Consider the following 24,053-nt stretch of genomic DNA (forward strand, 5'->3'; position numbering starts at 1 on the left):
TTGCCAGAATGGCGGGAATCAGCCCTTGGATGGGCACATGCTCCATACAGAAGGTGCACAAGGGGATTTTCAATGTACATACATCCACATTCCCATCCTAACAGGCCAGTTGTCTGCAATACTGCTGATGTTCACTATTTCAACAAAACATTACAAGATTTTTGAGTAGTTTGTTTTGTTGAAAGGTTAAGTCACAAGAGCCACAACCTGGATTATTTCAATCTATGTGTTTTCAAGTTCCTGAATGAGTACAAAATTGTTGCCCTGTTCTTTTCCTCATTTTTAGAAGTACCTGTTGGGAATGACAACCACACATGCAGAGTCTCATCATACACATACCAGTTGTACATATAAAAACCACACTACGTGTCCAAGGAAAGATAATTTCCCAAATCCAGTTTCATTATTAAAAAAATAGTTATTGAATAGTCTGTATCTGTTGATCATGTATTTCTTATTTGAAGAAGTGTACATAAATTAAGATTAATTCTATTCATATAAGAGTATTTTCTTCATATTGAATCTGAATATTCTGGCTACACAGTAAAGACTTGTAAAATTTTGTAATTTAAATCCACACAAATCATTCAAATCACTTACATGTTACCATATCCTACTACCATAGAGGTTTAAAAACAAAAGGTGAAAAATACCTTCTTCCAAGATGTCAAGGCTCTGCCTGTTACAAGTGCATTCTCTCTTATTCTCCTCTTCATAGTCATACTCAAAGCTTTCCTCTTCGTTTCCTGACATTGCCGAAGTTATTCCAGATAGACACAATACGCCGCCTTAGTCTCACAGGAGACGGGAAGTCATTCCCTCGGAAGCTGTATTTTTGGGGAGAGCAAAGCAAGGTCTCCACAAAGCCGGATACCATCTTTCCTCACTCACATGCTCAGCCAGGGAGCTCCCAAGCAACTGAGAATTTGTCCTTAGCACAACAGCTTTGTGTGGTACAGATGGGGTGGAGGAGGGAAGAGACCATCTGTCTAATAATTACTAGAAGATCTATGTTGTTCCTCATACCATCTCTGAGGGTAGCCAGTTTTGCTCAACAGCTCCAGTAGCATATATCAGACAAAGTGAGTGGGCTGAAAGCCCCCTCCCCGGCACTCCTCACGTCAAGGTTCTCTCTCCTCTGCCTGAGCTCCTCTAGTGAAGTGGTAGCTTCCCACAAGCGTCTCAGTGACACGGAAGTCTGACCCAGCCTCTGGCTGTCACGTCTGGAGAAGGGTGTGCACCTTTGCGGAGTTAAATCACCTCTCGGGTTGCCTAATGCTGCACGGAACAGATTTCACAGGAGCAGTGAGCAGCCTGAGCCCACACACACCCATCCCGCACAGAGGGGGAGATCTCCAAAGCTGCAGGTGCTGTGCAGCATGGTGTGGTCTGACTGCAGCATCCCCCACATGCTAAAACCACTGTGTGGAGAAGTGGGCTGGGGGGAAGGGAGTGGGTGTTTGGGGCTTTTTTTAAATTGTTTTCACAAAACAAAACAAAAACCAAACAAACAAAAAAAAGAGCTTTTATGAAGCATTTAGATGACATACCGCAACAGCTGTCAAACACCTTGTTTTCTACAATCATCTTTACTCTCCTGTCAGCTGTGTGAGATGGAATACCTCAAGCCCACATATGGCACCCGAGTGCCTTTCCAAGGACATATAGGTATCTCTTCTCTGTTCAACAACAAACTAAACTCTTTGTGCTCAGACCTCTTTATTTCCAACGGGCTCTGTTTGCTAAACTTGACTACACACACAGGGCAGGTTAACTTTCTTATTTAGCTTTCTGCAGCTATAGATACCTAATGTTTGCCAGGTTGCCTCCCACACTTTCAATGGCAACGTAGTGCCCTTTGCTGCTTGCAGAAAGCATTCCTGTCTGTGTCACAGGACAAAGGAGCTGAAGGCAAAGTGGGGACACTACATGGCAGAGGCAGCTTGTCACCCTTTGAGGGGACATAACTGCCAGGGACAGAGAACAACAAACATCACCAGCCAGCACAACATAACAGTTAGGGTCATGTAAGAACAATTTCTCTATTACTGCTTCCCTAGTGCTGTGAAAGAATGAGGCAGTATGAGATGGGAAGGAACTAATTTTATACAATCATGATGAATTCTTCTGGTTTAAGTTTTGAACTCTTGATATTTATATACAAACAGGGTAACAATGTTTATATAAACAATAGCCAAAGAATGTGAAATACACATAGGTGCTTGCTGAGGAACGAACATTCATTTCTGAATAAAGAATTTGCTCCTCAAACTTAACAACTTGACTTTTGACTGCCAAAATCTACTGCAATATTCAGCAGCAACCTCAAGAACTTGGGGAAAAAAGTAGGATTGAGGATTGTCCCTTGCTCCCAAATCATGACATTAAAATATATAATTTTAATAGTAATGTAACTATGTCTAGTTTCTGATTCCTTAGAGCTTTTCTGCACCTTCCCTACTCCCTTGTAACAGTGAATCAAAACTCTTACAAACAAACAAACCAACAAACCAACCAAAAACACACACGCAAACAAGCAAAAACACAACCACTAAAAACACAACCCTCAGATGGTAGGAATCTTAAGTACCCACTTGTCCATCTACCACATTTTGGTAATAGCTAGAGAATGGAAATTCAGCAAGTAACCAAAATAATAAGATTCAGACATCTTTAACAGAATGCCAGAAGCACCTTTTAAAGCTTAGGACAGAAAAGTCCACCCCCGACAACATTGTTGATTTTAACGTTGCTGACAAGCGTTCACCTGTAGTTAACCAAGTAGCTTATAAAGGAGAGTAGGGCAGTGGGCAACACACTGAAAACATGACACTATAAGGAGAGTTAATGAATATTCCCACAAGCTCACTTCTGAACTGTGACCCATGTCACCTCATACCACACAGGAGGGCTCAAGGTGAGTGAAATACGTGTTGCAATGACTATACTGATATCAGCATATCATAAATGCTGACAGAAATTCATATTGGGCGGAGAAGGAATGTGTACCACACCCTCACACTATCAACTCATTTTTAGTGTTATTCTGCATTAAGCCCTTTTACTAGTGCAGGAATATTTACTCATTGAAGATTAAGAGCCAGGTTTCCAGCAGATGCCAAACAATAAGCAGCAATGGAAAAAAAAAACCAACAACCTTAAACTGTATATGGATCTAAAAATATACATTTTAATCAGGAAATATTCAAAGGAGATTTATAATATTTCCTGTGAACACATACTCGGGGACTTGAAGAACATACCATGAAAGAACATTCAGTTTTACGGGTTGCCACTGCAAAGCAAATTTGGCGTATTTGCTGCAATCATTGCTCTGAATTAGTGGCTAAAGACATTTAGCTCCTTTCAGGAAGCTTGCTAAGTGAGCTGCAATGTTGAAAGCACAAAGAAGCACATTCCTTAAGTGACGCCTGCAGCCAGGTACAGACCGACTTCAGTCACCTTGCGAGCAAGCAGGAAACACACAGACCAGGAGCCAGTCTGCAGAAGGGAGAGGCTGGACACAATACAAATAAACCCTCTTATCTTAATTCATTATTTCCAAGGAACTCCATCCAATGCATTCATATCATTTTAACCTTCTCTTATCAATAAAAGTATCTAGACTTTTGCACAATTAAACACGTTAATTTCAACTACAGTTAACTAACAACAATACTGCATTTAGAACAAAGAGATTCTCTGTAAGCTAACAAGTCCTATAAACAGAGGCTGAAATAGCAGCACCCACATTTAAAACTATGTTCATTAAGAAATGTGGGTGTTTTGGGGTGGGCTTTTCAAGGAGAAGGGATAAATTGGTCATTGAACATGTACTTTCTAGTAAGATATACAGTCCAAGTTGGCTTTTTCAAATGTTTACAAGTTTTGCATGTTTCCCACTCTTTCAAAAGCCCAACTAAATTATTTTCTGTGAACTCAACCAAATGGACAACATGTTACTTTTGCAGAAAGTGAACGAAATGGGATGAACTGGGAAAGCACTTATTTGGAAATTCAGCGGCTGAGCAGAATAGGACAAAAGAGACTTGTATACTGAAAAATAAGTCAAGTAAAGACAACATACAAGTAGAAGTAGCTTAGGTCTCACTGGATAAAGAATAGAGTGTCAATAGAGGAATAAAGAAAAAAAAGTGACAAGGCAAAAAGAACAAAACTAGGAAAATAATAATGATCATTTTAATATAAGCAAAGTTCAACTATATTTATCAAGTATAGAGATACAAGACATAGGAGGAGACCAAGAACCACCTGAATGAGAATTTTAGCTGCATGCCTATAGAGCAAGGGCTGTTTCAGAGAGGGCACGACAGAAGCATTCGTAAGAGTCTCACAGATTTAGATGGCGCACCCACAGTCAGCATCCACTCGGCATCCAGAGTAACACCAGGGTTGCTCTGTCCACAGGGATGGAGACAAAACAGGCTGGTGTATGAGGGACACAATGACTCATCATAAATGGTCAACCATCAGTCAAGCTCCTACTGTAAGGGAGAAGATATCAAGGGAAGCATATTTTAGGTAAAAAGGTTGACTGTACCATGCACAGAGCTGGCAGATGTGTGTTTGCAAGGTTACCTGTAACTAAGTGGCACAGAGAAGAAACATGGATAACCAAGAACTTTCAAAGAGCTGCTGCAGGGAATATGAAATATTCTTTAAAGCTACCTGAAAGGAGTGAACAACAGCAACAGATACCCAGGACACAGTCTCATATCTGCAAAGAAGCACTAATACAAGCAAGGCAAAGATAAGTAATCATGTTTGAAGGTGCTGAGAGGTCAAGGAGAACAGGCATTAGCCTTTTTAATTATTTTCAGGTAAAAAGAAAGTTGGAGATCTTGCTGATAACGGTTTCAGTAGACTGGAAAACAAACAGGAGACTGAGCTTCAAACTGCAAACAGAACAACAGATCAAGACATTTCAATGTGAACAAAAGGAAAAATACAGGTAGCAATTGAAAGTTCTAGAAGAACAAAAGCAGGATAGGAGGTGCCAGAATGACCTAGAGAGTGAGATGAAGTTGCTCAGGCAAAAGTAAAAGTGCTTCGAAGCTTTGGCACATGTGGCAAACATGGCACACAGTGTCATTTACAGAGGAAAAAAGGAATGGACACTATTTTCTCCACAAGAAACTACCAAAACTCATGGCCAACAAAAGGAGGGGGAAAAAGCTAACTGCACAAACACAAAGTCATCTGGGATTGTAGGCAATGAACTCTCAGGCGTTAATGCATTGTTCAGTTAGAAATAAATGAGCAATGGAAGAAAACACAAAAAAAGTAATTTGATCCGAAGTCAACCTAGATTTCTCTAGAAAGCATTGCTCATTGAGAGGATGAAACATATTGGCCTAAGAAAGAGGCAGAGGGAGAAGGCTACACAAAGATTTCTGTGGGTATCTACTTGACCAGCCTGGTCTAGTAGAAGGTGTCCCTGCCCATGGCAAGGAAGTTGGAACCAGATGGTCTTCAAGGTCCTCAACCCAAACCATTCCATGATTTTATGATACTTACCTCTTTATTTAGCTGTTTAGGAGTTTGTGGGTGTTTCTGCATTACTTTTTTGCACCTGAGCTGTATTCCATGTGTTTCGTTAAGAATGTTTGTTTTTCCTCTAAAAAGCCACCCAGATGAACCTAGACTTTTATAATGTTATCTTTCACAATTAAGAGTCTACAGAAGTTTCATATTTACCTCTTTTATCATTGGTTCTGTCAATGACTGCTATACAAAAATGTACCTACCTAAGCACACACCTACCCAAGCACACACCCAGCTCTTGCCCTCTCCCCATTCCACCTACACAATATATTTCATTAACACCAAATAAGGTGACAACTGTCACTCACATTTTCAAGTATATTTTATTAATAGAATATATCTAAAAAGCACACTGTAATAGTTCTTATTCATAGAAGTTTCAGTTTATTGCAATGTTAGTTAACACCAGTGATTCAGTCTTCAGACGGAGTGTGACGTTTTATTGTTTAATTCCATCTACTCTTGCCAAAATAAACTCTGTAAAGGACCTTATGTAAAGGGATTAATTCATTATTCCAATCCTAGAAAGTCTTTGTAAAGATATGTAAACTGTAAGTTTTGAGCATTTGTTCATCTCCTTTCGCAAGGTATTAAAAAAATACCATGACCAAATGCAAGTTGAAGACATCATTACAATGTGGGTCCACACAAATGTACATTAAATCTGAGGTAAAAATTAGAGTCACTTCTTTAAGTTAAATAACAGCAATAAAACCTTATATCCTGGTGTAATTTTGGAGTGCTTTTTCCCTTGAAGAGGAAGAACGCTGCTGAAATAATTACTTAAAATGGAATTACTTTTCAAACGGAACTCTCGAGTCCCTGCAGCTTTGACAAAGAATGTATGAACAATTTAATCAGAAAACTAACTATGTCAGATAATATCTTATGAGGTGTTCTATTAGTTTCAATGTATCACTGACTCTCTTCCAATGTCATATTTACCAAAAAGGGTGAACTGAGTAGGATTCTCAATTGAACACACCTGTACATCTGAGTTCCAGAGAGCCCATGTACAGCAGAGAAATAAGCTCTTTAACTACGCTTCATCTCGTCTTAAAATAGATATTCAAAACAGGTCAGCTGAGCTGCAATTGCCTGTCACTCTCTACTGTATATAAAAAGCATCTCAGGCAAATGACTCTGGTATTGACAAATCCATGGTAAAAAAATGAAACATCAAGCAGGAGACAGGCATCTCTTATAATACGCCATCTGTTCTAGGTTTTTCAAAAAGCTCATTTTCCGCTATATTTCAAAGATGCCTTTTGTCTCCCACTACAATCAGAATACCTTCCTCTATCACAGGAAATGTCAATACTATTTTAAATCCAAATTAATATGCCAGTATCAAAGACTGAAGACTGTGCCTTCCACCGCACCTCTCAAATCCTCCTTTCTACCACACTTCAACTAGGAGAAGAAAAAGAGAACTATGCCCCATAAAGTTCCATTAAACTTTTCAAGACTACCATTCACCTGAGAGGCTGAGACAGGACTGAGAGCACTATCCTTCCATCATGTAAAAAGTAGTATTTAAATATTTTTTAAATTAAAAAAAGCATTATGTCTTACCTATTGGAGATGTTTTTTCCCCTTATCAGACATTAAACCCTGCTCTCTCTTAGGGGAGAATTCTCCAAATACTTTGAGAAGCCAGCAGGCACAAATTCTGATGCTCTGTAGATCTCAGCTCGGGGAAGAAGTGCGCTGGGCAGGGGCTCAGCACTCACAAGAAAACTTGTAAGCCCAGAATCAGACCAACCACTCATCTGATCCCACAAGGTATTTACATGCTTGCCCAACACCTGCTGCTTATTCCATTACCATGGAGCTCTCATGGCTTCTCCAGTGCCGTACACACCTTCAGACAACACCGAGAAGGAGATGAGCTCTTAGCTCAGACATTCAGGCAATGCCACACTTGTGCATAATGACACTTTGACCAGAAAGACAAAGGACCTTAAAAACAAAAACACAAAAAAAACCCACCACCACAAAAACACCAATAAAAAGAAGGATACCTGTATTTAACCTGGGAAAAAAATAAAATCAGCTACAGCTTTTAATGACAGTGTAACTGTTCTATTTTTTAAGCTTCTAAAACCAGGCCAACTCAGCCTGTTACATCACGTGGATTAATCAGATGCTACAGTATTTACTAGGGTTAAACCTAGAGGATAAAGGTTACATAATGGATTCAGCCCAACTTAAGTGGTCAGATCTTTCAAATAAATATGCACCTTTCCTCTTTGAACACCTGGACTGGAATAATCAATTAAACATAAATTCAAGTTTAGCAACCTTCTAAAATTGTATTCTGTTCCAAAAATCTAGTACAGAGAAACAAATAAATAGAGATGTGCTACTCAAAAAGCCATAAGAACCAATTCAAATTTTGTCACACATATCTTTACTCTTCACATTCCCTCTGATATTGTTATCAAAGCACTATTAAATACCTTTGTGTACTACATATGTACAAGATCCCCTGGGCCTACACTCCTTACTCCTTCACTGTGATCTTGGACCTGCCTCATTTAAGCCAAGCTCTCCAACCAGAATAAAATCCATATACAACTACTGCTTGCCCAAAGGCTGCATTTTGTTTTACAGGTTACCAGTGAGTCCCATCAATGAGGAATCTTGATTTTGCTACTCTGCTGAGAGTACAGTTTCAGCCATTCCCTATCCCTCCTCAAGTGCTCTGATAAAGAATTAATTGCCCAAGCAAGTACTAGAAAAATCGTAAGAGGCCCAGAAGACAGTGCTTGTCAGAGTTTGTAATGTCTCCAATTCAAAAAGTTAACCTGCTCACTTAAGAAGCTACAGCTTTAAGTGTCTTTCACAGACAAATAACCAGAGAGAAAACACGTACTGTCTACTAACACAATAGATATATTCACACTACAGCATATTGGTAATGCACAAAAAACACAAAGGCTTAAACTCAAACCAACACAGAATCCTACAGTAAGTGTATTTAAATTCAGCTGAATTATTACACATACATTTAGCATTTCAAGCATTTCTCCCTCAGCCCGAATATTGCTCATATAGTGCATAGGCTCCTCTGCCACTCCCTCTGGAAAAGAGAAAGCTCTACAGCAGTCTCTTGTAGCAAGCTCACAAGAGAGGCTGAGGTGCAACAGAGATGCGGGCATTTCCGTGACACCAGGGTGCTGCCTTTTTCAAGGTACCACATTTTTAAAACCATTGAATAACGACGGTCCACAGTCCCACAAGCTCCAAATTCTGCAACAAGAGACTAGAAATAAATATTTACCATCTGTGCATTCTTCATAATACCAGTCCAGTTCATAATAATCTGCTTCAATAAATTTCTGCATAGTCAGTATCCTTCAGCAACATAGATGAGATTTCACTTCGCTGCTAAGGTCATGTGAAACGCAGCCATGCCTTCCTGCCTTTGCAAAATACCGTATCACAAGGAAGCTTACAGAAAGCTGAAAATGAGCTACACATCTTCAAGGAGGCTGCAACTGAAAAAAAAAAGGGGAGTGTGAAGGGTGTGTTGAGGAAAAGAAGAAATATATATAGAATTAAAAAAAAAAAATAGGAAAAGGATGCAGAAGAGAGCAGCAGATGCCCTGGTGGCTGCTCTAATAAAGAAGCTCTGCACAGGAGTCTTGGATGGGTGTTAACAAAATCATCCTATCAAAAGGCTGATGTGCTGACGTGGGGGACACACACCACCGTCTGGCTGTTTCTGACTCCTTCCTTTCCTCCCTGGTCTCCACATCTCTCTCAGGCTAACACGTTGCTATGGCGACGAGCTGGCTCCAGAAGAGATGCAGAGAGGAAGAAAATGCATTTTGCTGTTTCTGGCTGTGCAGACTAGAAGTACCCCTCCATACTGGGAACAAAAATCATTGCTCAGAAGGACAATACGACTCTCTGGTGACTGCTCACAGAACAACAGCATCATGCCATTGCAATGCACTGGATACATGCAGTACATTAATAATGAAAATCTAGTCCATTACTACTCTCCTCCACATGGTTTGATAAAAGCCTGCCTTCCCCCCATGGAAGATGAAACTACAGTACTGCTTTGTTACATTATCCCAGGCTGATATAATAGAATCATTTATGCATCCTGTGACTGCAAAAGCGGCAAACAAAAAATGAACAAATCAGAAAGATCAGGGCAGCAGTACATTTCCCCTTGCAGTAAAGCTAATCTGCTTCTGCTTTTTGCCTTCTTCATGGACCACTGGCAAAAACCTAGGGGTTAGGGCAAACTTTCATCATTCCTAAAAATGTTCAAGGTCTTCACACAGAATAGCTTAATGCTCATGCTCACCATTTTGGAAAGGAAAGAACAGACTTTACTTTTGCAGCACCCAATAAAATCATGTTTAAGCTATTAGAGGAGAATGTGTCTGAGGAAACAGATGGCATCAAATCATCCACATCATCCAGCACAGCAATTCAAAAAGCATGTCTGAATCTGTGCAGGTACAGTTCCCAAAGGGATTGATTGACATCAATTTTGTTCATAACCACCACATATTCTTCACCCCTTTCTCCTCCACTTTTAGGAAACTGTATTTCTTTGTGAACACCGGTGAAAACACTGGGACAGATTAAGTTGCAATATATGTTAATAACACAAGTTAGGAGGCCACACGGCGTCTGACCAAGGGGGTGTCTGTCTAGCTGAAGTCTCCATCTGCAAGAACAGCCACGAGTAGGTAAAGATGAAGACCCAGCCAATACTTCCCTCAACTGCCCTCACAACTTCCAATTTTTTTGAGCTTCAGAGACAGCCTGAAACCAATGCAGTGTCCACTTCTAGTAATTCTTGAAGGATTTATCCTGTCTATTCATGAGCTTATATACATTTTTAGCACCTTCAACATACTCTTGCAAGGAATTCCACTCAGCTACTGTTTGTGATAAGAAACCCTCACCTTTTGCTTTGCAATTCACTTTTACTAACTTAATTCGACAGTTCCAGCTCTGGAAATCAGAACATGCAATTAATCTCTCTTTTCCAATTGCTCATGATATTGCAGATTTCTATGAAGATCACTCTCACTCATGTCTTTTCTAAGTTGTTACCACTTACTCTATTCCCTGACTAGTACCACTTCGCTTTACTATAACATAAACAGGTAAGAAATGGTCAAGCTATGCAGAGGAAGATACATCGGTTTTATGACCACATTAGTATTTCAGCTTTACTGGTATAAAAAACTATCACTGCAGTAATTTCAAGCTTGGGAATAGGCACATCCCTTTTATACGTCAACAGATGAAGCACAGATTAATAAATCTGTTTATGCATCTGCAACATGTTTGTCAGAGGCAAATCAGCCATGTTATTCACTCATCTCCAAAGTTCCAGACCAGGGACAAACTCAAATACAGCTTTGTCTGCAAGTACATTATTTCACTGGAAAAATAACATGTTTTTACGTCTGAAGAAAAAAAATAAAATCAAATCACTGCGCTTATCCTATGTTATAGTAAGATATTTGGCAATATGTACAGGGTTTCCCTCTACTCTGCACTGATGAGGCCACACATGGGATACTGTGTCCAGTTCTGAGCTCCTCAGTGTAAGAGATGGAGCTACTGAAAAGAGTCCAGAGATGGGCCACAAAGATACAGAGACCAGAGCACCCCTCCTACAAGGAAAAGCTAAGAGAGCTGGGACTGTTCAGCCTGGAGGAGAAAAGGCTCATGTGGATCTTATCAATGGATATAACCACTTACACACTTCAAAGAGGATGGAGACAGGCTCGAACTAAAATATGGGAGCTTCACCCTGAGTATTTTTTTTTAATGTGAGGGTGACTGAGCACTGACACAGCCCGATCTAGGGGATCCTGCTTGAGCAGGGAGGTTGGACCAGATGACTTGCAGAGGTCCCTTCCAACCTCAATCACTCTGCTATTCTGTGATTTTGTACTTCAAGGGCCTCTACCCATTTATTTAATTTGTTTAACTGTCATAGACTGAGATTCTTTGAACTTCTTTCATTATACAAAATACTTATTTTTAACTTCCTAGACAGTAGGAACAAAGACTCATGGTTTAATAGCACGGTGAACCTTAAAAATTCAGATGTGTAAAGTGCTAGAACTCTTCCTCAAATACAGTTCCCTCTTGTCCCTATTAGATGCTCCTGGCTGGGCAGCAAACTGCAGTCCATGTGTCTAAACCACTGGGTTTGTTTAACTTTACTCTTATGACCCTGTCCCAAGCCAGCCTTAGCACCTAGGGCCAAGGCCTGCAGCTCTCCCGCAGGGGTGGCAATCAGTCACTCTTCAGGGGAGAAGATCCAATGTCTGTACTTCAGTTATTGCTGATGGACAACTCAGTTCATGTAATACCCAAGTAAATACAGTTAACGTCTTCTAGGCCAGAAGCACTGCCGTTCTTGGCAGGCTAACTCAAAGGAAGGAAGCGCAGCCTTAATCAAGAAACCACCACATTTACAGGCATTTTCCCCGACCCAGTTCTAGGACATAAAAATGCAAAGCCAACAAGAACTGAACAAATAGTTTGCACCTGAGCTTGGGCTGCCAGAATGAAGGCTGTTGTCTTCTGCTTCTGCCCCCACTACAGGCCAGGAAATTCTTCATGTCCTATTAGCTTCTAGCCTTATACGAATGACATAAAAACATTTGTGTTTCCCCACAGATGAGAGAGAGGCTGCCCCAGCCATTGCTTCTGCATCAAGCTAACCTTAGTCCTCCTGAAATAAAGACACACACTGAGGTAACAAGGGTCTAAAAAACAGAAGTTACTTTCATTTTTATAGGGATCACATAATTTTTTACTTCATTCTGCTGATCAGATTTTTAGTATGCTCAATATTGATGTGAAAGCATTACGATAAGTGTAGATCAACTTCAGGTTAATAAATCACAACGGATTTATATAAAAGCCACTAAAAGCCTTTGGATATGAAAGGATCGTACAATTATCTTTTAAAAAAAAAAATATATATATAAAAAAATATATATATATATTTAATACTGCGAGCTTTTTTGCCCAGTGTAACCACTCTGCCCTCACACTGTTCTGTCTTTAACCAGAGGATGTGACAAGGCACTCCAGCCCTAGCTCAGTCTTGCAGAATTTCAGTTATTCATACACACAAGGCAAAAACTGCACATGCTATTAAATGCAATTAAGGCTACCCTGTTAAAATACTGTTAGAGAAATATAAAGGTTCCTATGGCAACATTAACTCAATTGCTCCGTATATAAGCTATTTGTTCCACTTGCATTTTTTTTGTCCAAAAGGTAATTTCAGTCTAGTAATGCTATTAAAGAAGCATTTAAAATATAAAGAATGAACATTGGCTACAAGCTTAAGTTGCTGTAGGAACTCTTTCCTCTTTATTTCCTGACATCTAAAACTAAGGCAATCTTCAACATGCTAGAACTTTCTTTTTACTGTCCTCCCCCTTGCACACAACCACCCGCTCACTCCCTTTCAATAAGACAGGATAAAAACAGTTCAAGGCAGGTGTTTGAGGCTTTTTGTTTGTTTTATTGATATTTTTCTACAGAGGTGACTGGAAATATACTGGTGTAAACCAGAAAGGCATTAACTTTCTGTGGAGAAAATCACTTGTGTGGTCAAATGATTTCAGAACTCCTCAGAAAACTTGGAAAGATGGGACAAGTGTATGATCTTCCCAGCATGGAGACAGACAAAATACTATATATCCAGGTATCCACACTCAATCATCCCTTCAATTACATGAGACATTGTAGCTCTACAACGTGAGGGCTGGAAGGGTTGTCAAGTTGGACACGAATGTCTGACTGGGACAAGAAAGCAGCTGCATACCTGTAGCACCATCTTTCAACCTCTGAAGCTCTACTTTTCATCTCTACAGCTATATATTGTATTCTTCTTATGTAAAACTTACCAGAACAGTACATTTTTCTGGTAGACTGCTTCTACAAACATTAAACCCCTGTATATTCAACTCTCCATATTATAACACTGCATTTGACTGGGCTACTGTGTTACTTGCCTGAAAGTTCATATTAAATTTGAATTTAAGAAAGATTTCAGGTAATAGATCTGTGACTATCGAGGACTTATTTCTTCCTATTCCAAACCTAAATACAACAATTCACATTCATTTGGCATTCCCTTCCAGCTGCTGGATTTTGTTCTATTTTTCTATGTTTAGTTTTAAAATAAACAGACTTTAATTTGTTCTCCACAGGGCAAAATATACAGACTAATAAAAGGCTTCCGGCAGCCAACAATCATTAGCGAGACTGAGCGCTCCTTAAGTACACAGTTAAAAAGGGGTTTTGTTAGGCAGAAAAGTTGGCTTGAAAAGCTCAGGAGCCCTCTCCTCCTTCGCTTCTGCTGCAATAAATTCACACCGTAGGTTAACACTAAGCTGGTCTTGTCAAAACTAACCAGGTTACAAAACTCACACAAACCCTTTCCCTTGTTTGAAGAGAATTTCTGATAAAGATAATTTCATGTTCCCCATTTATAAGAATGGCCTCTCAAGAAAGTCGTAGCAGCACATACAAGAATGCAGTGAACCACGTTGCTAGAGTGCCAAGCAGCAGCAAGTCATCTCTGCTGGCAAAAAAAAGTATTCAAAGAATGTCATTACATAGTATGTCACTATAAATCATGTGTTCCCATGCTTAGTCATTCTGACCTTTTTTCTCAAACCTTTTCCAATTCCAGGAGAATCCTTTGAACACCTGAGCTGGATAGAGTATTTCCATTGCAGCTGCAATGGTGTGTTACCTCCCATTGGATTAACTATGGGACACATTTGTTCTCTTGGCTACAGCATCACATCAGGATGTTCAGAAAATTAAACACCATATCCTTTCATTATTTTCTACAGTCATCGCCACTCAGGATGAAGTTGCCCGTCCCATTAATATTGTCTGGAGTCCTCTTTATCAGAGTAGCAGCTGTGCTGTACAGTCCACCACTATGCAATGCATATTGTTAACAGTCAGGTGTTGCCACTTACTTTGCAAACTGGCATTTTTTTAAACTGACTTAAAAAAAAGGAAGTTATTAGAGCATTAAAACGGAAAACAAGCATTTTAAAAAGCCCAACTTATTTTCAAGGACAGGCTGTCATAGTTTTATTTCTAAACTGGGATCTCATGTACTGAAGAGTTACTGGTGTCTCACTTCTAAAAGAACACTGAACAGAACTCATCCTGTGACTACACATTTAGTAAGAGCGAAAAAGTCTGCAAGTTATGACAAAGGTCTCTTCCAGTGCAGTGTTTTGCTTAGCAAGAAGTCATTGTGGCTTGCCTAACCAGAAAATAGTAAAACCAGACTGGTGAAAGCATTGTATCAGCAGCTTTCAGAACTGGCATTTAGAAAAAATGGGTGCCTCAGATTTGATTGACCTTCCATGGTCAAAATGGGATTACCATCCAAGGCTTCAAATGGTGCAGATACTTCCTACAGATGGGACAGAGCTGGTCCCTTCTGAACATGACATGGGCACTCCGACCTCACCTGATACAGACAAAAGACTCTTCTAATGCAGAGAAGAGCCTGTTTTCCCACTGAAACAAAATGATTTAATGAGAGACAGCAGCAGACAGATGAAATTAAATTACTTAAGGACAAAACCCTATTTTCCATGTGAAAGGATTATTTCTCCCTTCTCCCAAATTATTACTGGAGAGTACTATACTTGCATTTGTATAAAATCAAAATTGATGGGGTCTTCAGCAACCTGCCTGCAAAACCAGCTGTGTGGTTTAATTAAGGTATCACTGGGCATACTTAAATACTGTAAATGAGACCATGATAGCAAAGAGCTGGACATTTGAGAAAATATACCCCTATCCATCATGAAGAAGATTAAAGCTTGGAAGAGTCAGATTTTGTAAACTGTTCACCAACTGGAAATAATGTAAGCAACAATCTCTATTTTTTTTGTGGTTATATTTTTCCTGGAGACAGTGAAAACATTTGTAAAATGCAGTTGAGCTTAACATCATGCTTAATTGGATAGATAAAAATATTACAGTAGCATGGTTGTGACCTATTTTTTAAACGAGGAAGGAAAAAACCCACTGACAGTCATGATTGCATCTCCCTGGAAAGTAAATGAATCCAAGTTGCACTACACTGAAGGAATATGGAAACGGTGAGCCCAGAACTAGACCCAGCACTCCAGGTGTGGCCATACCAGTGCTGAGCAGAGGGGAAGTATCTCCTCCCTTGATCTGCTGGCAACACACCTTCTAATGCAGCCCAGGATACCATTTGCAGCAGCAAATTGCTGGCTCACGTTCAACTTGGTGTCTACCAGGACCCCCCAGGTCCTCTTCTGCAATGCTGCCTTCCAGCCAGTCAGACCCCAGCATGTACTGGTGCAAGGGGTTATTCCTCCCCAGATGCAGGACTTTGCACTTCCCTCTGTTGAATTACTCAAGGCTTTTCTTGACTCATCTGTCCAGGCTGTCAAGGTCCCTCTGAATGAGAGCACACCCTTCTGGTGTCTCAGCCACTCCTTCCAGATCCTGTCTCTCATCCTCCCTGATACTGTGTAGCTTGCTGACTTCCTCTCCTGACTTCTCCACATGGTGACAGCTCTTCAACAGCAGCACACCTCCTGTATAAAAGAAAGCCATCTCTCCTTACCTTGGGGAGAGGCTGTGGCCACTTCTGGCAGCCGAGGACTTGCAGGGCTGCATTCTCCATCTGAGGCTCTGTGTGGGTTAAAGTCTCCAGCCTGTCAGGATCAGGTGCTCCAAAACCTAGGGAATGCACCCTGTGGCACATCACCACCACATCTGAAGGTTTAGGCTGTTCTGAACTCGGGTGAGGACCCATTCTTTGCACCCTTCCACACAAACTGTCACATCTGTTGGCTACCTCCGGAAGCTGTGCTCCAGACCTGGCTATTACATAAGGTCTCCCAAGCACCAGCTAAAAAGGTGTTTGATCATCCCTGATCTGCAGCAATGAAGGTTCCAAGCACCCTTGGATTAAGGGCAGCTGACAGCTTCTCAGAAGCCACTGGAGCTTCCTCAGACCCATATAACTTACGTGGCAGCAGCAGACACCCTCAAGTTTCTCAGAGCGTTTCCCAGGAGTCCCCAGATGAGCCTGTCCCTGTCCCCCACAGCTCTCAAGGCAGAACCCAGACTCTTCTACAAAGAAGAGTCTCTTTGTTCACTGTCTCTGGTAGCTGCACTCAGAGCACTGTGCTCTAGGCCTGGCTCTTATATAGACCTCTCCTTAGCAACCAGCTAAAAGGGTGCTTGATGCTCCCTAATCTGGAGGCAGGAAAATGGAATGTCACTGTGCTGTATCACCACATTTTAGACTGGCTCAAAAGGCACTCTGCCTCAAGAGTTGAATAAGACCGGTGAGATGGCATTTGATTTAATTGATTATGCTTGAGGGTTATATCAGTTTTATTTTGTTAATTTGGCAGGGATTAGTCTCCAGTCTGAATTCTATGAAGAAAATAATGACAGAGACATGCTTTGGAGTTTCAGAATGTAAAAGAACAGCTGCAGCCCTAATAAGCTATTAATTTCCTCCCAAAAGGTATCTTCATCCAAACATGAAGACTGTTTCCCAATTGCAAACTAAATTTCAAAAACTAATTCTCTGCATCACCTATCCTAGATTATAGCTTAAGTACTGCCTCCCCACCCAAGTTGCCAATAATTTAAAATGCTTGGATATGTAAATATAGATGCTTCTATTATACTAACATCTATGAAAATTAATTCAAATGTAGGGCTAAATAGCCTTATGTCCATGCTTGAGTGATGCTGCCCTGCAGGATTCTGTGACTGCCAGCCTTTGTGTTTGGGGACTGGACTGAGGATTTCAAAAACAAAAAGCTACAGGAAGGCAGAAAAATCTGCTCCAACAAGCCACAGCAGTATAGCTAAGCAACACTGTGGATTCTTATCCTTTGTATGGATCAACACAGAGGGCAACTCATCACATTTCCACTAGTAGGTTATAAATCAACATCAATCTCAGCATGTAGTCCAGAAACTGCAAGGGTATTTTGCATAAGTCATTCAGAAATGAAATGCCCTTCTTGCTTAATTGCTCAGATTTCCAACCTCACATGTTCATACAGAACAGTTACAATGACAACATTCAGTGTGCAAGCCTTATGAAGCTTAACAAAATGCTGTTAGAAGTCAAAAGCTAGATTTTAAAATTCCAAGCATAACCCTTGTTGTCAAGTCATCTGAATTTCACTCAAAACGAATGAGTTGTATAAAAGGAGTCCCATAGGAACAAAATAGCCAACTGCAATCAGTATTTTGCCTAAAAGTTTTGATGTAGGTTGTGGAAGGAGATTTAACACAAAGGATCCAAACATTCTCTTGGTACAGTTTTCTTCCCCATTGCAGAGAACTCAACTCAACTTACACTAGTCAAGACCACCACTCCTGCTGTGGTATCTTAAAATGCACATCTGCCATTCTATTATAAGGAGTTCAGGTAGTATAAAACCTTGCTGGAAATGGCAGAACATTACTAGCCTCAGCATGATAAGGTTGCAGTGTCTGAGAGACATTCTTACTTGAAGTCTACCTTCCATGGTGAAAAAAAGCACAGAGGTACCCAAGGTTCTAATAATAACGATAGAAGAACAGTCCTTATTACTGCAAAATACCAAGAAAGCAAGAATCAAAGTTTTTTTCAGAAATCAACACTTTGCAGTTGTAAAGACTAAAATATCATCTAGGCATCACAAATTTAAGAAATCTGAAGGTGGAATTGGAGAGGTGATTTTAGCTCAGCTTATGGATCTGTAGAACTATTATCCTTGATTTATCTTGTATTACAACTTACACAACATTTATATAAGTCTACAAGAACAGTAAGCAAAAACATAACATGTGACAACTAAGAAAAAATAGTTTGTAAATTTGCTTTACTGACAGAGAACAAATGTTCTCAGAGAACCATGGCTTTTCAGTAATTACTGAAATCACCATATGCACACACACATTCACACCCCTCAAAAACCTTGTTGCTTTTTGCTTTTAATAGGTCACATCTTGACTCAGTTGTAACCACCATACACAGTTAGAAGATGAAGCAGAGCAAGTTCAGTAGACTCAAGAACGAGGAAAGAGTCAGTATTTAAGTGCACGTCACTGCTGTACAGTGCTCAGGCATCCAAAACATGAGTGTAGCATAAATACTTGCCCTCTATAGAATTTTATATGGCGAGTCTTTCTACTCTGGAACTCAGTAATCAAACTACTTTAATTTATAGTTTGTCATTGTACACAAGCTGCAGAATAGACTTCATTTTACTGAAAACCTTTCCAAACCACAGTGACTTCCCTCCTCTGCATTGAAGCTCTCGCTTCATCCATCCACACTTGTGATTCACTTCTAGTACATGTTCAGTGCTCACTTTCATACATTAAGAAGAAATAGCAGAACACAAAAACAGATGGCATTTTGTGAATATCAAGTTACTTTTGACAACAGTTGTGCTCCATGTATCCTTGACAGTAGGGTCTAATATGTCATTATGCTCTATTAAAGATGGATGTACCACCCCAAGGAGACCTAAAGAAGCAATCAAAAAAAAAAAAAGAACTGAAATGGAGATGCCCATTAAGACAGTGGCCATTTAGATTTTTTCAATTTGCAATCCAAATAAGATAACTTCTTGTTTCACTCAAATATGATTGACTGTTTTCCTATATTCAAGTGTTCCCTTGTGATATGCTCCCCATGGTAGAAAAGAAACCCAGCCCTCTCTGTCCTCTGAAACAGTACCTGTTCAGTTACAGCAAAACAAGTATGCATGAGCACACTTTTATAACTTTTATACTTTTTAACTAAATGAAAATGCATCTGTATGCTTTAAAAGCTTGATAATACAACGTTCAAAACACCCATCAGCTCTTCAGAAAACTCCATCAGTTTAGCACATCAAAGGACAGCAATGCAGCTGCCAGTGACCTCACATGCTGAATCGCTCCTGGAATATTATTTCTCACTGATTCTCTCCTGGGAGCAAACGCAAACACACATGAACTCAAACTAGAGAATCCTGTCACTACAAGTGATTTAGATTCTTTCAGAGATAATGGTCTTTGGAGACACCCGAATCTATCCAAACAACCACAAAGCCTCTCTGATTAAATATAAATGTATTATTAAAAAACCTAAAAATCACAGCCAAATAGGTATGCAGTATCATAAGTTTCCTATTAACGTGCCTTTTTCATAGAAAAGGAGAATACTAGATCAATCATGAGAACAAATTATAAAATCCAGAATGGGTATATGTGAACATCTAAGTCCATGTGCCTAACACAAAAATAATGTACCATAATTCATATACAAACAACATTTTACATAGCAAATAAATCCTTTGGAAGGACAGTTCTCATAGAGAGAAAGTCCATGAAAAATTAGAGCATTGTTTCCTGAGCACAGCTTAAAATTTTGGTTTGGGGTTGCAAATCAATTAGAGGTTTTTATACAACCTTTTTGCCAAATGAGCTTTATCCCTTTCCTAGTGCTATTTTAAAGTGGGAACAAATAAGGATGATAGTACAGTTTAACAAGCATTTATTTTCATAATCAGTTTACTTGCTAGGCTTAAGGCAGCCACATTTTCTAATCAACTCCAGGGCACTTTATAAGACTTAACCAAAAACTGCATTTGAGGTTTTATTTTCATTTCAAGTAGAGATTTAAAATTTGGTCATAATAGTTTAAAGTTTCATAAAGGATAACCACAAATCCATTTCTACATTGATACAGATATACTATGTATATTTACTATATATGTACATATACACACTTTAAAAATATATGTGTATATTTAGGACACCTCACTTTCTGACTTCTGTGGGCCTTGAAATATTTTTAAGTCATCCAGTACTGAGGTTCAAAGATTCAGACATCTATATTGTTCAAAACTTACAAAAGGACTCAAGACAGAGTTGGAGATATGGATGACAATCAATACAGTGGTTAAAGAGTCACTGAGTATGGTAACTGTCCACAAATGTGCTCAAAACCTACAGCAGAAGGAAAAAAGCTGCTCTCAATTACCACCTCCCAAAATCAACCTCCACTGCCCTCGGATGCAGGGGTGGGAATACCATTATAACTAGCAGAAAGACAGATGTATTCCCATTCCCTAATTCCAGTTGTTCCCAGTAAGCACCTGAACATCATCAAAACAATGAGTTACAGTGCAAAACTGTCACTATTGTGTTACCATTCAGGCTATTTCCAACCTAAGCAGCTACCCTTTAACTGGTGTGGTTGGACGTTATACAATGTTGCTCTTCCAGATTCGCTCTGTCTCTATACAAAAAGAAGCCTTACAAAAGACATATTTACATATATTAATAATTCACAATATTTACATACATTAAAACATCCACAAAACATCCCTCATGTTGTCCAGTATTTCTTAGTCTGCTATCATTTCCTGAATAAAGCCAAAACATATCCATCCATCCCTCCCTCCCTGTTACATTCTAGTTTCAAAGCTCATAGACGCTACAACACGAGGAACTATAAACAAAATACTTAATTCCACACCTAAAAATATTCTGCACTAGCTCAAGTTTCAATATTAATTTTATTCTAATTACCTTTGTGTGTCTCTAAGAAGCTTGAGGAAGGTAAAGCAACAATCTGTATCTGTAGTGTATTTTAATTCTGATTAAAATACTTGTTTTGTAGCAAAATCAAAGAATTCTTCCTTCAGCTAAGGAAAACTTCGACAGATTACGAATTTTTATTGCTTATTACATTTAACTACATCATAGAATTCTTAGACCACAAGGATACTGTTTTGAAAATAACATAGATTTCTAAGGATTTTTTATACTAACACTTTCCTGTATACAAGTTACAGTATTTGCTCACCCCGTCGTCAAGGTTTTCCAAACAAACTAAACAGGTACAGAAGGAGTGCCTTAATTGCAGCACTGAAAATGAATCATTGTGCAAGCAGCCACACCCTGGAAAACACTCTCCAAAGTGATGATGGTACAGTTCATGGGACTTTTTTGCCAACTTACTTAAAATAATATTTTTCTTTTGATAGTTAATTTCTCCAAAAACCAATGTTTATAATCAGTGTCATAATTTCCAAACATGTCAAAGTTTTATGATCTTGCACTCTCATGTACAGATGCACTGTATGACTTGTTCACAAAAACTGAACAAAGGTAAAGTCAGAGAACTCCATTTCCAGGCTCATTTGAAATTTGCTTAAACTACTATCTATACACAAGAGTCTGTATATAAGCAGTAAGGAATAAACCTCTTCATGGAATTTTGCCTTGCTTGGTTCCTCTTCTTTAAGCAATTATTTCTCAATGAAAGCAGCAAACAGACTTTGTGGCAGAAATTACACTCATAATTTTTTTTCATTCAAGCCAGTTGATTAGATGAAATCTTCAATCAGAGCAACGTGGTAAAGTTGCAGTCATTACACTTGTAAACTGTTTTATTCAGCTTTTAGCTTAAGTACTTGCTTCATTTTGTATCCATCCCCAGTTGTGCACTATTGTGAGTGACACAGCCCATCAGCCTCTCATCTGGGAGAGTCAGGATGCTGCCACATAGATTTTTGCCATCCTTGCTGAGCTGGGTCAGCAGAGATAGCGTTAATATCTACACTGCCAGAATAGCTGACCTAGAAGTGGCACAAGGGGGTATTCGATACCACATCAGGTCATGCTCAGTTACAAAAAGGGTGGGCCAGGGAGACAGTCTTGCTGTCTGCTGGGAGCAGAGCAGTCTGGATGTTTTCTCTGGACCACGTAGCTTGGTGCTTTTGTATTTTGGGCAGGAGCTGCGGTTCAGGGCAGGAGCTGCAGCTGGGAACCCACTTGTCTTTTCCGGGGCAGAGGGGCTGCTGTGGCGGGACCGCCACGTGGTCAGGTTGCACTGTGTGCCCATCGCTTTTTTGCAGGTTCTTTCAATGATGTTACTGTTAGTTTTTCTTAGCTGTTCCGTTAAACTGTTCTTATCTCAAGCCATGAGTTTTGCCTTTTGTTTCCTAATTCTCCTCCCCATCCCACCTGGGGAGGGGTGAACAAGCTGCCAGCTGGAGGGAACTGGGGCTAAATTATGACACTTGCTCTATTAGCAAAACATCTTCTCCCTGGTTATTGCAAAAGGCCACCCACATAAACAACCTTATTTGTGACACAGGACTAATCCAGCTACTGAAGACTTTAGAAATCTGACATTTCAAAACATTTATTCAAGCCAGCTTCTGCCACCATTATAATAACACTAATGGACTGATACAAAACAAGGAGTTGTTGTAGAACTGGTTCCACAGATCAGCCTCTCCCCCTTCCCACTGTTTTTGTCTGATTGGCATGAGGTTAAGGGCATATATAAGCTATCTACTAAAATACCTGGCACCTTCTTCAGAACTATTGCAGTCAGAAACTCAGTTCTCCATATTCTTAATGCTCTTACCAAACTTGCTCCTTACAAAGTGAATTCTGCAGGTGCTTCAAAATGCAAAGAAGCCACCTTTGCAAAGGTTTGTGTTGAGCCCTGTAACTCATCTCTTTTGAGCTTCACAGTGCCCACTTACATCTATCTACTACTACAACCTATGTAAATCCACTGCTACGCAAGTCTTAACTACCATAGTTCTAGCATAAAAGGGATTGGCTTGACACTCTGCAGACTATTTTAACCTGCAACACATGTAGAAGTGCAACAAAATTGCACCTTCATTTGAAATCACAGAGGGGAAAAAAAACCAGAAGAATCATTTAATCATACATTACTCAATAAATCAGCAACTAGAGGATTAATCACAGAAGTCTTCTCTACTTGCATAGCTAAGTTGATATGCACAGTGGAAGAACCCAGAGGGACATTAATACATTCACCATGATAAAAGCATCTATGGGCTCAAACAAAAGAACGAAAAAACCAGAAGGTCACAATACTGCATATTCTCCCTCCAGGCAGAAAAAGTACCTTCTTGTCAAACAGTATGAACATGAATAAAAGGAAGAATGGATGGACAAACCATCTCGACCAAATGCTCAAAGTTTGGTTCTTCACTAGTCTTTCCTAGAAGCATAAGCTGCAGAAAAATGATTTTACAACAGTGTAATAACTCAGAGAACAGGTTCAAAAAAAAGCAAATAATGAAATAGGTCTAAGCCTTCTATATTGTATATGTACAGAAATCTCAGTCTCTTGCCAGAGAGATCACAAGTAAAAATAAGTATTTCAGTTTCACCAGTATTTGACAACATGGAGAAGAGCATGCAGAGATTACAAATGCAACTAGTGTTTCTAAGTAAATGTTTCATTTGTTTTCTGTCTACCACAAACTTGAAGACCAAGGCAATAAATAACAGTTTTCTTGCTTTCCACAGTTGTAACAGAATTGCAGAGATACTTCAGAGGAGGTAGCAAAACCAGCACTATTTTATTTGTTCTTGAGTACAATTTCTGAATTTTTGAC

The 24,053-nt window shown here is 39.6% G+C and overlaps 1 protein-coding gene across 4 annotated transcripts in view; it reads right to left on the minus strand.

The window, feature by feature from the left end:
* Nucleotides 1-24,053, minus strand: part of TRAK1 (trafficking kinesin protein 1) — a gene marked incomplete at both ends in the record, with an annotated part of 108,161 nt that overhangs the window by 43,867 nt on the left and 40,241 nt on the right. For 3 of the 4 annotated variants that reach the window (XM_080339807.1, XM_080339806.1, XM_080339805.1), the window contains one exon: nt 8,852-9,424. The exons of the other annotated variant lie outside the window; for it this stretch is intronic. In XM_080339807.1, coding sequence (XP_080195933.1) covers nt 8,852-8,915 — 64 coding nt within the window. Of the gene's footprint in view, nt 1-8,851; nt 9,425-24,053 lie in introns of those variants that run through there. 4 annotated transcript variants of the gene reach the window in all.

Source organism: Nesoenas mayeri, assembly GCF_963082525.1.
Source record: "Nesoenas mayeri genome assembly, chromosome: 2".
In the NCBI taxonomy this organism is placed as follows: Eukaryota; Metazoa; Chordata; class Aves; order Columbiformes; family Columbidae; genus Nesoenas; species Nesoenas mayeri.